General features: G+C 56.6%; 1 protein-coding gene across 1 annotated transcript in view; it reads left to right on the top strand.

Moving 5' to 3' along the window:
• Window positions 1-10,745, top strand: part of GALNT2 (polypeptide N-acetylgalactosaminyltransferase 2) — a 189,170-nt gene extending 178,425 nt beyond the window's left edge. The window contains exons 15-16 of the mRNA XM_045537230.1: window positions 5,119-5,238; window positions 7,960-10,745. Of these exons, the coding sequence (XP_045393186.1) occupies window positions 5,119-5,238; window positions 7,960-8,115 (276 nt within the window). The 3' untranslated portion in view covers window positions 8,116-10,745. The remainder of the gene's footprint in view (window positions 1-5,118; window positions 5,239-7,959) is intronic.
• Window positions 10,746-15,829: the final 5,084 nt, after the last annotated feature.

The following is a 15,829-nucleotide window of genomic DNA, read 5'->3' as shown; positions in this document are numbered from 1 at the left end:
GCCTGCCTTTAGTCTATGGATTACGAAACAGGAGGTGCCCACCCAAGTTCTGCACTGTCTGGGTTTCAGCATTTCTGTCACCCCCAGTGGGGCGCAGCTCCGTGTCTACGCCGGGGCCCCTCTGTCCCATCCTCAACGTTCTGGTGATTCGTGTGCGTTGGACGGCTCAGTCCCCTCTGTTTCAGCGGCTCCGCCGAAAGTGACGCGTCTTGCGCTACGGAGCATTTAAACGATGTGTGTCCAGGCTCATCCTGGAGGAGTTATTTCCTGGTCGGAGTCTCGGGCACCCCTAAGGCTTCCCTGGGCTCTGTGACTGGCTGGGCCCCACTCGCTGGCGCACATTAAGCTACCGCACGGCCGATGGCACTGGACGGAGAGCCCGCCCTGCGAAAGGTGGAGACTTTGCCCTCAGGCTCCCAGGAGGAAGCATGTGTTGCCTCCGGGACCGTGCTGTGGCCCTGCCTAGCAGGGGGCTCTGGGACCTCCTCTCTGCGCTGTGGGGCGCTGAGCAGACGGGCTGTGCTGAGGGGTGGCCACAGCCCTGACCTTGCCGTGACATCAGCTCCTTGTTTGCCTCATGCAGACCCCAGGGGTCGGCTCAGGGCGTCACGCGGCAGCGACGAGACCGGATCTGCTGGGCGCTTCTCTCCACTCGGGCTTCGCTTTTGCCTGTTGCTCTTGGCAGCCGACAGCGTCACCACTTGACAGCGTCACCACTCGGAGCTTTCCTCCCTTTCCCGCAGATACTGCTGCTGCCCCGCCTCACTCAGTCCCCTGCAGGGACCACACTCGGGAGTCCCCGGAGAGCCCTTGCAGAAGACTCAGGCCGGCTTCCACGCCCAGCGAGGGCTGGAGGGACCAGGTCTTTAACGTGATCCTAAATGCGGAGCTAAGCTGGGCTGTTTTCTAGCGGCAGAGACGGCCACATGGGCAGGTGTGACGTGATGTCCTCACCCACTCACCTGGGAGCACCGTGCTCCGGGGACCAGTCTGAGGCAGCGAGCGCTGTCCCGTCATTGCTATCTAGCACGACGGCGGGCTGTGACGTTGGAGATCGGTGCCACTCGGTACGGCAGCCACGTGGTTACTGAGCACTTGAGATAGGACTGGTGTGAATCAAATTTTTAATTTTAATGAATTTAAATTTAAATAGCCCCATGTGGCCGTGGCTAGCGTATTAGAGAGTGCAGTTCCGGAGGCGACAGGAAGCCAGAGACGGTGCCTGCTGCTGTTCCCATGTTCCAGGTCGTGACCCACCCTGAGCAAGTCCTCTCTGGACCAATAGGACGTGACACTTCTGGGTCGTGTGCCACGCGGATGAGCAACAGGAGGGTGAATAACGTTTCCCGACTAAAAACAGGGCACGGCGCCTGGCAAGAGCGAGGTTTTCTATCTGGCTTCCGGCCCGGCCCCAGCAGACACACAGGAAACGGGGAAAACTAATGGCCTTGCTTTTTAAGAGTGGCAGCTCAAAAAGCATTCCTTAAATATTTATGGACTTGACTTGACAAATTCAGATAATTGAAATGCGACAGAAGAACAAAGCAGCAACTAGCCCTGTTGTTTGCGTAGCTGAATCAGTTTTTCTGGAATTCCGTGTAAAGGCTGCTTCACAGCAATTAAGCACACAATAGCAAGAAGGTTGCAGAGACATTCAGACGCCATCTTCAACCAGGTGTCAGCAAAGCATCCAACATTTCCCAACACCTGCCGCCAAGGGTAGCCTAGAACCCTTCTCCCTGCCAACATCGTCCCACCTGGGACTGCCCTCTTTTTTCTTAGAGACAGGGTCTCACTCTGTCACCTAGGCTGGAGTGCTCACTGCAGCCTCGAACTCCTGGGCTCTGATGATCCTCCTGCCGCAGCCTCCCTCGTAGCTGGGACTATAGGTGTGCCCCACCACGGCCAGCTTTTTTTTTTTTATATATATAGATAGGGTCTCACTATGTTGCCCAGGCTGGTCTCAAACTCCTGGCCTCAAGTGATCCTCCCACCTCAGCCTCCCAGATTGCTGGGATTACAGGCATGTGATCAACCATGCCCAGCCATACTCCCCTAAGCGTGTGTGCTGTAGTTGCCCATGCACTGCAGTGTAAGTGAGTTAAAGGAGACAAGGGTGTACTTTTTCCTGAACCTCTTCATCCTGAATGCCATCTGCATACAGGAAAACGCACACAGCTTCCTCTCTCCACTCAATACTTCCAGCACTTCCATGGCCAGAGGAATACAAGAAAACAAACTGGTTTTCCTATTTTACACCCTCACAGAACTTTCCACTTCTGATACCAGATGTGTGGGCTTCTCCCCCCACACCCAGCAATCCTCCAGTTCTCTGCAGACACTGACTAGGTGTCCCACGATTCAGTTCAGCCCTGACACTGTGTGCCTTGAGTGGCACAGACCCCACAAGCTGCGGGCTCAGTCCCACGGCCCTCCCTTGGGCTCACTCGTTAGCGAGAACAGTTGTTCATGTACAACATCACCTCTTTCCTATGGAAGGACACGGCTCAGGAGCAGCCGGGGGCCAGAGGTGCATCCTGCATGGTGTCTGGATGGGGTAGGGTGACAGAATGTCCCCATCCTCTCTCGCTGTGCCACCCTCCCTGCACTTCCATGTGGTCCTCAACCTGCAAGCTCCTCAGGCCCTGCGATGCCGAGGTTCTCACGGAGGCTTCGTCGCGTGGGCTTGATCGATCACAGCTCAGTCTCCAGCCCTCGCCCCTTCCCGGAGGACGAGGTGGGGGCAGGACGGGCGGTTCCAGTTTCCAGCCACAGCTTGGTCTTTCTGGTGACCACCCCAGTGCAGGAGCCCACCAGGACTCGCCTCCTTAGAACAAAAGACTCTCCTGTCACACAAGAAATTCCAAGGAACTGGCAGCTCTGTGTCCTCAGAGTCAAAGACCTAACGCTAGAGCAGAAGATGCTCCTAACACCCCTGTGGCTCCGGAAATGACAAGAGTTTTAGGAGCCTTATAATTTGTGCCAGAAACCAGGGCAGAGACCAGAAAGGTAGTTTTATTACGTCATACCATCCTCAAGTGTGGGTGACGTTGAGTGGCAGTTGGTGCTTCTGAAGAGCCCGCTGCAATTCCTCAGCTGTGCAGAATGACAGCGTGTTGCATGTGGGAATTTGTCCCCAGTTCGGTGGCCTTCCCCAGGGGATGTGGCCGGCGGGACAGGTGAGGAAGGCGCTCTGTGCTGAGCGTGTCTGGGGTGCTCGGCACACGGGCCAAGCAGGTTTTGCTACGCTAGGACTTCCCAAGGCTGTCAGTAGGCTGCCTGCACGTGCGTTTTGAGGAGAGAAATGTGGCACAGATTCACTTTTTCCCAAATTGATTTGACCTAGAACCAGTTTTCATAGAGTTCCTCACGGGGTGACATTTGAGAAACACTAATTAAAAGGTGAGAAAGAGGAAGCCCGGGGAGGGAGGAGACTCGTGCAGTTGTCCCTCCTGCGAGGGGAGGAGGCCGAGAGGCGAAGGTCACTTCCCTTAGTCCCAGATGCCACCTGTGCCGCTGCGTCTTCTCCGCTGGGCCCTCCAAGAGCCGCAGACGGCGCATCCGCCCTGGCTGTGTGAGGTCTCAGCGCTGCGACCTTTAGGTTTTAATGTTTTCCTAATAACCGACCACTTGTTCCAATGTGATTTACCTACTGGAGAGAGAGGCTCCTTTAAAGATCATGTATCCCTGTCGTTACTGCTGTCCCCTGAGAACAGGAAAAAGAAAAACAATGTCTTCATGGCACTTAATGGTGCCTAAAGTTACAGCACATACGGGTTTGTGTGTCCCTCGTTTCCCACTAGAAAGTGAGCCCGGCGCATGAGAGTGCAGGAGTCGTGCGGGTGTGTGGCAGGTGGGCAGGTGGTCGCTGGACAGACCGGCGGGCGCGGGGAGGGAGTGGGGGTGCGGCAGCTCGCCTGAGCCTAGGGCAGAAAGGGGACAGGTGTGGACAGGGTGTCCCTGTGGGATTCCGAGTTGGAAGAGGCCTGGCTGCTTCTAGATCCTAAAGGACTTCCGTGGGTGTTCATCCTCCGGTGGGGTCAAGCTGGAGCATGGTGGTCGGAAGCGTCACCTTCCTGTCCCCACTGTGGCCCTGCCCAGGGCAGGCTCTATCCTCCTCTGCCACCTGTGGCCACACTCACCACCTTCTCTGTTGTGGGGTTTCCTGCCATTTCTGGTGGTCTTGTCTAATATTCAAAATGATTGTCCTGTCAACCCAGTTTCAGCCATGAACGTCTGTGTGTGTGTGTGTGTGTGTGTCCACATGTATGTGTTTATGTTTTTTAATATCATAAGTGAGTTATTGAAACACTCAAGGGCTCAGTTTTCTTGTCTATAAAATGAGGATGATCCTAGTCCCCTGTGGGACTGTCCCCTATGGGGCTGTCGTATAAAGGGCTCGACATAGTGCTTGGCACATGGCACCCAGTGCAGTTAAGCTGTGGTGTGTGTGTGTGTGTGTATGTGTGTGTGTGTGTGTGTGTGTGTGTGTGTGTGTGTGTGTGTGTGGAAACACATGGATCCAATTCCTCCAGTTTTCAGAGCGCTTCATCAACATCCGTAGAGCAACTTTGCACTCAGTTATGAGGCTACACACTCTATATTTTGCCTAAATTTGCAAATTAAATATGCCATTTATAATTTTCACACATTACAATCCCCATTCGTAGGTGCTGTTCCCACACCGTGCCCGAATGGGGGTAGAGTCCTTCCAGTGCGCTGTGGGTGGACCAGTTGCCCCCGGCTGTCCACCTTGTGGAGAACCAGAGCTTGAGCTGCAGTTTTTACAGCTCACATTTAGTTACAGGAAAATGGGCAGGACGCTCTGACTTGCATTTTGGGCTAAAATAGCCAATACCATTCATCTTAGTTACTAAGGTTCTCCGAGCACTTCTGCACCTCAGGTGGCCGATTCGTGCTCAGTTGTGAGGTCCCCGCAAATCCCCCATGCTGTAGACTTGCCCTTAGGCAAAAAGTCACTTGCTGGTTCTGAGTGGGCTCAGGGGTTCTGGATCTCTCTCCGGTGTGACGTTTCCCTTCTGGAACCCTGCCGATGTCCCATCCTGCCTTTCACAGCCCGTGCGTGGCCTGCCTCTGACCTCTGGGTTTGTGTTCCAGGAATGGGCCTTGACGAAGGAGAAGTCGGTGAAGCACATGGATTTGTGCCTTACTGTGGTGGACCGGGCGCCTGGCTCCCTCATAAAGCTTCAGGGCTGCCGAGAAAACGACAGCAGACAGGTATGGTCCCCGGGCACCTGTGGACACCCGTGCTCAGCTCAGACGGGGGTGGCGTCTGTCCTGTGCCTTGCGACGCCCCGACTTGCCCCTGGCGGCAGCGACTGCAGTGAGCACTCGGCGTGTGTCTGTGTCGCCATTTGCATGTCTCGCTGTCGGTCGGACTGACGCCCAGGCCCAACGTCGCTTGTTTCTGGTTAAATTCTCCTCCCCATGCCACTGCATATTTTAAGGAGAAATTACATGTTTTACTTTATTCATTAAGTGGTTTTCCTGTTTAAATTTACAGGAATTCTAAATGATTAAAGTTCAAAGGGATGAGACTTTATACACACACATACATGCAAGTATGTAGAGCTGTCCTTTCTGCAAACAGTTCAGAACATACTTTATACTTTGTAAACTGGTTTCCTGTGACATAGTCACTGATGGAAACCTGTAGTCACACCGTTTCTCGAGCCACAGGATAGCGGTGTCAGGAATAGAAACTTCAGCACGGAAGGACCTCTCAGCATGCCCTGTAGGGAGTGTAGGCTCCCTTCTTAGGAGATAGATGGGGCATGGGGAAACTGAGGCAGAGAGCCTACTGGAGCCAAGAGCCTAAACAGGCTTCTAGTCCAACACTTAATCTCACTAAAGGGGAAGCTGAAGCCCCGTCAGTGCCTCCCCCCAAAGTCACTGGGAGCACCGAGGCCAGGGAAGTGCTTGCTGAGGGCCCTCTTGTGTCTGTCCATCTCCAGGCCCCGCCCCCGTCTCTGGGGTGCCCCCCCCCCTTCCCTGCTCCGCAGACCCCCGGCATCTGCTGAGCCGAGTGTGCTGCAGTCCCTGCTCAAAGCCCAAGCCGATGTCCCCTGGGATACGACAGGGCAGAGATGTCTTTGGATGGAAAGAAGTGATAAAGCGATGACTTTAGCTGGGCTCCAAACCGTTTTAAAAACAAACGGTTACTTTAATCTGGTTTTGTTGCAAGAGTTGACGGGTGTTCCTGCTCCAATCCCAGTTCTCGGGAACCGTAACTGACACCCCCAAAGCCTTCGCGAGATGTAAAGAGACCTATAAACAATCAGCTTTTCTGGATTCGTGGCGTATGTAGTGAGGGTCTGTTCAGTTTTAAGCCCCCGGACTTGCCTGCTACAGAGGATGCGGGTGGAGTCGGGTCTGCCCGTCTCCCAACCCGCCCCAGCCCACGGGGCCGCCCTCCAGAGACAGAGTCGGGCTTTGGTTATTTCTTTAAGGTTCTACATTTAGCTGATGCTTTGACACAGGACAGGCACTGTCCCTGCAGCTCCAGCCTCCAGCGGCCAGTATCAGGTGCCATTCGTCACACATCCTTTGTTGAGAAGAGTCCAGCGTCTCAGGTGCCGGGGCAGCCTCAGTCCGCGCTGTACATGACAGTGAAGGAAAACAGCGTGAGGATGACTGGCAGGGACCAGGGAGCCTGGAATGAGCGAGGAGGTCGTGGGCGCTTAGCAACAGCCTCCCCGGCTCACCTGGCTGCACGGACTTGCCCTGTGGGCAGGACTCCGGGCGGTGGCAGGGGCCGGACGTGTGGAAGGTCAAGTCCCCACATGCTGGGCTCCCCCCCCCCCACTTCCTTTGCCTTTGCGTGGAGGCTCCTAGCAAATGTCACCTCGGAGCTGGGCCGCCTTGCCAGCCCGGGCACGTGCGTGTGTTCGTATGGTGTGTGGATTTGCAGAGTCAAAGGGGAAAGGGAAGCTGGAGTGAGAAAATTTAATTCCGCAGTGTCGAAAGGATTTGCAAAAATACTGACGTGAAGGAGCTTTAGTGCACATGGTGTAAAAAATTAGTTAGAACCACAGACTGCATTATTGAAGGCCGAGCTTCTGGGAGGAAAAACAGTGTTGCCTTTTTTTTTTTCTCTATTTCTTCTTAAGAGCAAGCATTAGAGATTTTAAAATGGGGATATTTATGTGACTAAACAACAGGGCCAAGGGTCGTCCTCAGGTTTCCCTCTGGCTCGGTGGGTGGGTGGGTTGAGTTTGGCTGTGGGTTTGGTGTGCCCCGCACCTTGCAAGGGGCACGTTGAGAGCTCAGGGAACATCGCCCACCCCCTGCCGGGCAGAGCAGTGAGGGGCTCCAGGGTGGCAGAGACAGGTTTCTCACGCACTCGCAGAGGACAGACGATGCAGAAAGAGGTTCCTCAGCATGGTGCCCTCTTCTCACAGCATCTGTTTCCCTATCAGTCGGCCAAACGCTGCTCCGCGGGCTCAGCCGAGGACAGACCCCAAGTGGGAACCGGGAGGTGCCCAGGCCAAGACCTGCGGCAGGGCTGCCTCCGGGCCGGGGGGACAGGCAGGGCCCGCAGAGCCAGCGCTGTCCTGTGGCTGCTTCCTTGGGCGGAAGGTCACTGCATCAGGCCCTCTTGTGAATGGTACAGATTCCCCCACATCAAGCCCTTGTGTTAACGACGGAGGGGCGATGCCCAGAGCACGGGGGGCTCAGAGGAGGGGTCACCCAAAGAAAGGATGGGGCAGAGGGGAGGTTTTGAGTTTCGAGCCAAGACAGAGGACACGTTTCCTGGCTGGGCCCCAGCAGCACCTACGGCTCATTTGTCGCAGGGCTGTTGCAAAGTCCCATCCCTAGGCTCAGAGGCCAAAAAGGAAAAATAATTTGATTTTAGTGCAGCCGGAAGAGGCTGGAGGCGGATGTGGTCTGTACTCGTGTGTGTACCGGCACTCTCTGAGGCGCCCCTGTCTTTTGCAGAAATGGGAGCAGATCGAGGGCAACTCCAAGCTGCGGCACGTGGGCAGCAACCTGTGCCTGGACAGCCGCGCGGCCAAGAGCGGCGGCCTGAGCGTGGAGGTGTGCGGCCCGGCGCTGTCGCAGCAGTGGAAGTTCTCGCTCAACCTGCAGCAGTAGGCGGCCGGAGCCCCTGCCACCCGCCTGCCGCGCCACGCGGCAGAGTTCGGCGATCACATTATCGATTATGTTTCTTAAACTTTCCGCGAAACTATATACCTCAGTATTCCATCACGGTCTGAAAGTCAGAGAACTCAAGCGAGGCACGAGGGGACCCTGCGGTCTCAGCGGCGGCGAGACAGGCAGCGGGGTCCCCTCCTGCAGCTGGAGCCGCCCCTCCCCCCGGCTGCCGCCCCCCGCCAGCCCCAGCCGGGCAGCGCCCCGGCCGTGGCCGTGACCGAGGGACGGCAGGGAAGCCACGGACAAGCCACGGACGGCCGTGCGTGTCGAGGACGGGGGCGAGAGGGCTGCGAGTGCCCTGCCGCGGCGAGGAGAACTCTTGAAATCTCCATTTTTGATCCCATCGGAATCTTGTCTGGTTTCCACAAAGCGGAATCGCATCATTTTGCAGGTTTACGTTGGTAGCGCCTTTCTCTGCTCCTCCGTCCCCAGCCGTCCTGGCCCAGACTGCCCCCTCCCACCCGATGTCCCTGCTCTATTTGAATATGAACTTTTCTATGGTGGGACACTAAATATAAATCTATATAAAGAAAGAATGTACGGTCAGTTCCCTGTGGTTTCTCTAGGTCGCCATCGTCGTGCTGATTCACCGTGCGGCGGAGGGGCCGGAGCCCCGTGGGAGGGAGCAGTGGCCTCCCCTGTCCCCTGGAGCCTCACTTCCAGTCGTGCTGCTGTGACCGGCCGGGGGGCGTCCCCGGACCCCGGCCTCGGCCTGCGGGCGTCTGCAGGCGTCCTCTGCAGTCACCGCCGTGCGTGGGAACCGCTGTGTGCTTCTGGCCCTGCAAACCTGGACGGGTTACTCATTTTGACAGATGTTGCTTTGGGTCTTTTTTACATTAAATTTCTTTTCTCCAAGGAATGAAAAAGCAGCCCCACAGCTCCAGAGTAGGCTGGCAGCACCACCACCGCCCTGTGCCGGGCAGGCCCGTGATGCTGTGGCACACTGGCGCTGGGCACATCGTGATCTGAGCCCACATGTCGCCTTCGGACGGACTGAGCTGCTGGCAGAGCGGTGGGCGGAGGGCGGAGAGCCTGGAGACAGGCCCAGCCCCCAGCCCCGCGCCGCTGGCGTCCTGCGTGCTCTGCCCGGCACCGAGTCCTGCCTCATGGCCCCGCGCTCCCTCCTGTGCCCCAGCTGGCGAAGGCGACCGTGCTCGGGGCTCTGGGGGAGGGTCAGGAAGGGTCAGGAGCGGACAGCATCTGCTCGTGGACACTGGGGGTTCAGGGCGGGAGGCAGGAGCCCTGTGTCCTGGATAAACCACAGTCGTGAACTAAAGTCCTAACCGGAGGAGACGCAGGGTGCACGATGCTCAGGAATGTTCTTCCCGAGCCCCTCTTGCCTCTGCCGCGTCCCCACATGCCAGGGCAGACCAGCCCCAGCCCTCTGCCGGGTGGCTCCTCTGTCATCCCATGGTCACTGCTCTGCTTCCTTCTGCACCCCCCTCCCCCCTGCACACCCGCCACACGCTCAGTCTCAAATAGGCTGCCCAGCCTGGCACCATGACACACATCCTCAGCCCCTCTGCAGGGACCTGGGAGGCCGTGCAGTTAGAAGTGGCTCCAGGAGATTCTGCTGATGCCACCCTCGTTCCCACCTGTTTCATGCAGGAAAAGGACCGTTGTCGTTGGTCCTTCCCGCACCCAGGGGCCTCACGTGTGTACACTGCGGCACAGAGGGACCCAAGACGGAGGCCTGGCTGGGGGACTGTCCCACGGCTTGTCCCTTCCTGCCTCCTGCCAGCACCCAGGCGTGTCTCCCGCCGCAGTGAGACCCTGAACTCTGCGCGCCCTGCCTTTCGTGGTGGGCTCTGGGGAGAGTCCAGGGAGGGTCACTCCCAGGCGCACGGGCGAGGCCAGTGAGTGCAGCTCGGGCAGGAGCGCGAGTCCCTGGTCTGGTGCGCTCCTCTGAGCACCCGGGTTCTCTGTTCAGGGCCTGTCACCTGTGAGCCGCTACTGTTAGGGGGGATAAAAAAACATTGGGGTAAAACAGATTTGGCATCTTTTTAAATCAGGTTTTTTGATTTGCCACACACCTGCCCCCACCAACCTGGACATCTTGGCAACCTCTGTACCATCAAGATGTGTCTCGTCAGTCCCTGTGCCGGCCACGCCCTGCAGGGCGGCATCCTGTCCCCGAGCCAGGGGACGGGTCGGACGGTGCGGGGCGTCGTGAGCGGGTGGCTGGGGAGGGGCCCTTCGCGGTGAGCTATGTTTACATGACACAGTGTGCCAAAGTGACTTACTGTGGTTACGTTATTTTGTAGTCATCGGGACTGTCCCACCTTCCCACTCCTGTTTTTAAAACTAAAAATTCTTTCCTAAGAGCCCTTCGAGCAAAGCGTGACAACGTTAGTCGTCTTCTCTGTGGTGGTCTTTCTTATGTCTTCATAAAAGCTACAATGATGGTATCTGTGAGTATGTTTTGCCAATTCAAAATATAGTTTGGTAATTTTTTTTCCAGTTGATTTTTAAAAAGAACTGCTGTACAGAGCTTGTACTTTGTCCATTTTATAGATGGAAACCATCCTTGAAAATTGTTTAACTTAAATAAAGAGAAGATACTTTATAGATAACGCCGTGTGGTGGTGGCCGCAGTCTTTCTCGGTTTTCGCACGAGGGACGGGAGGGGGTTTGGGGGCTGTGATTGTGTCAGCCTTCGGGGGCTCCTGCTCAGTTCCTTGTCACACTTTGAAAATGCATCCACCTTGCATCGCTGCGCCCTTTTGTTGTTCCTGTTTGTGACCATCGTTATCATTTGCAGCGTGTTGATGTGATGTGCCAGGCACCCAGCCAAGCCCTTAAATATTAAACATTTGCATCTTACAGCCACTGGGGAAGCTGGTGATTGAAGGAGCAACCTGCTCAAGGTCACGCTGCTCCTCAGTACCCACCTGGCGTCAGTCCTGGGCACTGGGAACCCAAACCCTGGGCCTCAAACCAGGAGGCCAAATATTTTTAGAGTTTTTAAAGTATTTAAAATCTATATACTTGTTTACCAGGCACTGGGGCTCTCCGGATCCATCTGAGGCTGGCCGAGTTCCCTCAAATACTTCGTAAAGTACCTGCATTTGAGCAACCACACAAGGGTGTCAGGGAGACACGATACTGACCGATTCCGTAGCAATTTGGATTGACACTGGGGCAGGGTCCTAAGGGACTGCCCCAGACGAGTGGAAGCTTCTGGAGAGCACATGTATGCATTCTCTTCCTCCACTATTGGGGCACCAAAGTTTGGCTCTGCTGCCATCTGAGAAGCAAAAGCAGCTCTGAGCATAACTTTGTAGCATCCACCAGGGCCTTCAGGGGTCCTGCCTGTGGTTCCTGCTTTGGCAGAAGGGACAGGTTTATTTGTTCGGTGGCTGTTAGTAATTCTTGAGAAACTCTCTTTGTTGTGATGGTAGTTTCTGGGGAAGGCCGAGGGCAGGGAAGAAACGTGTTACGTGCCAACAAAGGGGACAAAGTGCTTGGCGGGCGCAGAGCGGGGGCACTGCACCACAGGGGCGTGCACTGAGCCGGCCGCAAAGGTTCGGTGGGTTTGGACACAGCAGGGGGAGCATTCCAGCCGAGAGGCCCAGGCATGTGGGCCAGCAAGGAGCCCTGGCTGAAGGGACATCCCAAGAGGAGAGACTGGGCAGGGGAGGGTCCATGCAAGGTGCTGGGGAGGGGGGAGGCGAGTTCTTGACTCCGGAGCAGACAGGGTCGGATCTGCAACACTTTTCGGAATAAAATATCTAACCCAACCCAGCTATTTGATTCTGCAGTATGACTTCACATTTTTTAAAATATTCAGCCAGAAAAATAAAATAAAAATCTCTTCTCATGTTCTCTTCTGTCCATGGACTTATCTGAAAACAGAAAAGAAGAGAAAATTCTCTTCCTAAGAGCCCTTTCTATTTCTCTGTGATTTGCTATCAATACTGTGTGCATGTATCCGATCTCACTGTGAGCGCCTGCAAACAGCACACAGTACATGATGGTTCCAAAGGATCGTGTCCCTCGGGCTCCAGGGACATCACGAGGCGCGCTCGTTGGGCAGCTGCTGCCGGCCGCTCTGGGCAGGGCACCCACGGGGGCGACTCTGAACCAGACTTTGGTGCAGCTGAGACGAGCGTGGCAAGCAGTGGCCGTGGGTGACTCCCACCTGCGGAATAAAGGCTGAGTCTCTGGAAGGCGCTGGCTCCGGAGGTCACGCAAAGGCTCCCGGGCAGGGGGCACCACAGGGCTGAGGCGTGAGCACGGGGAGCAGCTGGTTTGGGCTGGCCGAAGAACTTTCCAGAAGCTACCTGTCCTGGCTGCCGTGGAGCTGAGAGGATCCTCCGCGGGAGGCCTCAGCTGTGAGCGTCGGAAGTCCCTTCTCCGTGGAGTTTGGGTTGAAAGAGGTGTGTGTTGCCTCGTCGCACAAGAGATCCACAGGTGACGGGATCCGGTCAGTCCCATGGCTTGAAGTTGCTGTGAGCAAACTGCTTCCGCATGACCCTGGTGCAGGTACGAGGGGCCGGCGGGGACGCAAGGCATATGTCCTCCTGCCGCTTTGCTTTGTCACTTAGGGGGGTGCACCTTTCCCTGCGGCCACCCCACCCACCCCACAGACTTCTCGGGCCCCATCACCCACGCCAGGGCCTTGGGCAGCTGGGAAGCTGTCGCCTCGTGTGTCATGGGAGTAGGGTCTGCTGGCAGGGATGACAGGGATGGGACCACGGTGGCCATTGCTGGCAGGATTTTGGCAGCAGCTGGATGGACACAGGTGGCAGCATGGTCACAGGATTTCCGTGTCTGGTGGGAGGTGGCCACAGAAACTCTGAGCCCCTTTACCCTGTCTCTGCCTGTCCAGGGCCTCCTTTGGGCTGTGCCGGCAGCACAGGGCCCTTCTCCGGCTTCCGAATGAATCACGACGGTGGCTGCAGGGATTGCAGTGAAGACTAATCACACTGAGACGCGGTTATCACAATATTTTGCGACATGTGCTCCTCAATGCGTTAAATAACAAGGCCTCCTAGCTAATTGCTGCCCCACTTTTAAAGTAGCAATGAGCATAAACAATATTTTGAAAAATCTGCAATAATTAATGTGATGAAAATATCTGGGATTTTTTAATTAGTGACAAAGTTTGTTTCTAGCTGTTGGCTCCATTCATAACAGAAAGGAATGCTACATTTCAGTCGGAGGTTTATGAAAATAAAGGATGGCTTTTTTCCCATCTAAGTTTCTGGACCCCCTAAATTCTAAGCGCCACCGTGTTGATGAGATGTGTGACCCCACCATCTCTGAGCTTCAGTGACTCTGGCGTCTCCGGGACGCAGGGTCAGAGTTGCAGGACACCGAGCACCCGCAGGGGGCGGGGCTGGGGGGTGCCCAGGAGGCTCCCAGGGCTCTGCCCCTGATTCTGAGCATGGGGACAGGTCACCCTTGAGGACAGGTCTTTCCTGAGCCAAGAGACTCCCAGCCAGTCGCCTGGTTTGCATTTATGTTGAGAAATGACAGCCAGCAGGGCCCTGGCAGGTGGGCGAGGCTGAACCAAGGTGGGGTCTGCAGGGAAGCCACCTTGTCCTCACGACACCCACAGATTGACTGACCCTGTGACGTGTGGGCCAAGAGCCTGGGATTGCGCTGACCAGCTTCTCTGCCTGTCGAAGCCGCGTGGGAAACATGGTGGGCAGGAGACTGCCTGGTGTGGGGAACCAGAATAAAGCAATGAAACGACTTGCTAAAGGCACCTCTGCAGGAGGAGAGACAGTTGCCACGCGTAGCCTTATCCCCAAAACTGCCATCCCAGAGTTGCTTGGCCTGCACGGGACTCCAGCTCAGGGTGTGTGGGCTGCACGCTGCCCCCGGCCCCCTGGGCTCCTCCTCTAGGCGCGCCCGGCCTGCTGCAGGAAGGCAGGGTGGGAAGGAGCCAGTCTCGGGGACAGAGCGTGTACATGAGTGGCCACCACTATGGGGCACCACGCAGGACGGAAGTCCAGGAGCAAGGCTGAGGGGAAGGGAGGGGCAGGCAGAGCAGGGACCCTGGCTGTGGCTTGCCAGGCTCTGGAACAGGCACGCCCCACTCCAAATAACACTAATCGTTACAAACTACTGCCATCCAAAAGCCCACAGGATGGCTGAATAGAAAGGAGAGATTTACTGGCGTCCTCAGGCTGCAAACCAGGGAGAGAGTCCCCGCAGCGTGCCGCAGGTGCTCTGTCTTGGAAGAGAGGATGGGCAAAGTGGGTTCTGCACCCCACAAGGTCACCACCACACAGTAGGGTCACACGGAAGGAACGTGAGCAGGCGAAGGAGGGACAGGCGAAAACGCCGGCCCGAAGCTGCTCGTTTGCTGTGTGCAAAGCTCAGCTGAAAACAGCTGACCCCTATGGAAGCTGTTAAATTAGCAAACGGCCCCTGACCCTTTGCACGTGTCCTTGCAAATAAATACGGGAAGGACGTTGGCTAAGGAGTCCATTTTCTCCTTCAGACTTCGATCTCTTCCCTTCTCTCTAACGCTGTGTGTTTCGGGTAATTATTCCTTCGCTCCTGAGCTCGGAGCGAAAAGCTGCCGCCACAACCCCCCAAGGTGGTGGTGGGGACTTTGGGACGTGGTGAGGTCATGGGGGTGGAGCCCGTGAACGGGGTTAGGGCCCTTGTAAAAGGGGCCCAGACAGCCCTCTGGCCCTCCCCTCCGCGTGAGGACGCAATGAGAAGCTGGCTGTCTGCACCCTTGAGGGGCCTCGCCCCGACCTCGGCTCGCCGGCTCCCTGGTCTCGGATTTCCGGCCTCCGCAATGGGGAGAAATGAGTTTCTGTCGTGGATGAGCCGCCCGGCCCGTGGCGCTGTGCTGCGGCAGCCTGGCCAAGACACCTCCGACAGATGTCCAGCCTGGGGCAGCAGGGGGTGGGCAGGGTCCCCCTGTGTTGGTGGAAGGAGATGGAGGGCAGGGAGGAGGGGGGCCCCACCCCGAGGGAAGCCTGCCCCGCCCTGGCTGGCCCCAACTGCGGCTCCCGTGGCAGATGGCCGGGACTTGTGAGGGCCACGTGCCAGGAGACATGTGAAGGTACAGAGTGACGTCACTAAGCCAGGTGTGTCAGCTTTTCAGAAGTTAAAAATAAGCGTTTGGGCCTTGCTATGGGCCAGATTGTGTCCCCCTCAAAATTCCTATGTCAAAGTCCTAACCCCAGCACCTCAGAGCATGGCTGCATTTGGAGACAGGGCCTTTAAAGAGGAGTTGAAGCTAAAAAGAGGTCTCTAGGGTGGGCCCTAATGCATCGTGAGGTCTGACTGGGGTCCTCGGGAGGGGATCAGGACACAGACACACAGGGAAGACCTTGTGGGGGACACAGGGAGAAGGCCATCCACAAGCCAAGGACAGGGGCCTCCAGAGAAACCAACCCTGCTGACACCTTGATCTTGGACTCCCAGCCTCCAGGACTGTGTGGGGTCTAAGCCACCCGGTCTGTGCTGCACCTCCTGCAGATCCGAACCAGACGTCTGCAGAGCGCACACGTGTGTGGCTGGCCCTCAGCACCGGACAGGGCCTGCCCCGCAGGACCCCGATCCTCCTTCCCGTATCCTAACACGAGCTCCAGCATCCGTAGGGAGCTGTGCTCAGGCTGCAGACTCACACAGTCTCGGGGCTCTCTGAGCTGTGTCCTCGCTGGTTAAATGGGGGTGTGAAATT

This window comes from Lemur catta, chromosome 25 (genome assembly GCF_020740605.2).
Source record: "Lemur catta isolate mLemCat1 chromosome 25, mLemCat1.pri, whole genome shotgun sequence".
In the NCBI taxonomy this organism is placed as follows: domain Eukaryota; kingdom Metazoa; phylum Chordata; class Mammalia; order Primates; family Lemuridae; genus Lemur; species Lemur catta.
This window is presented reverse-complemented; position numbering and strand designations above follow the sequence as displayed.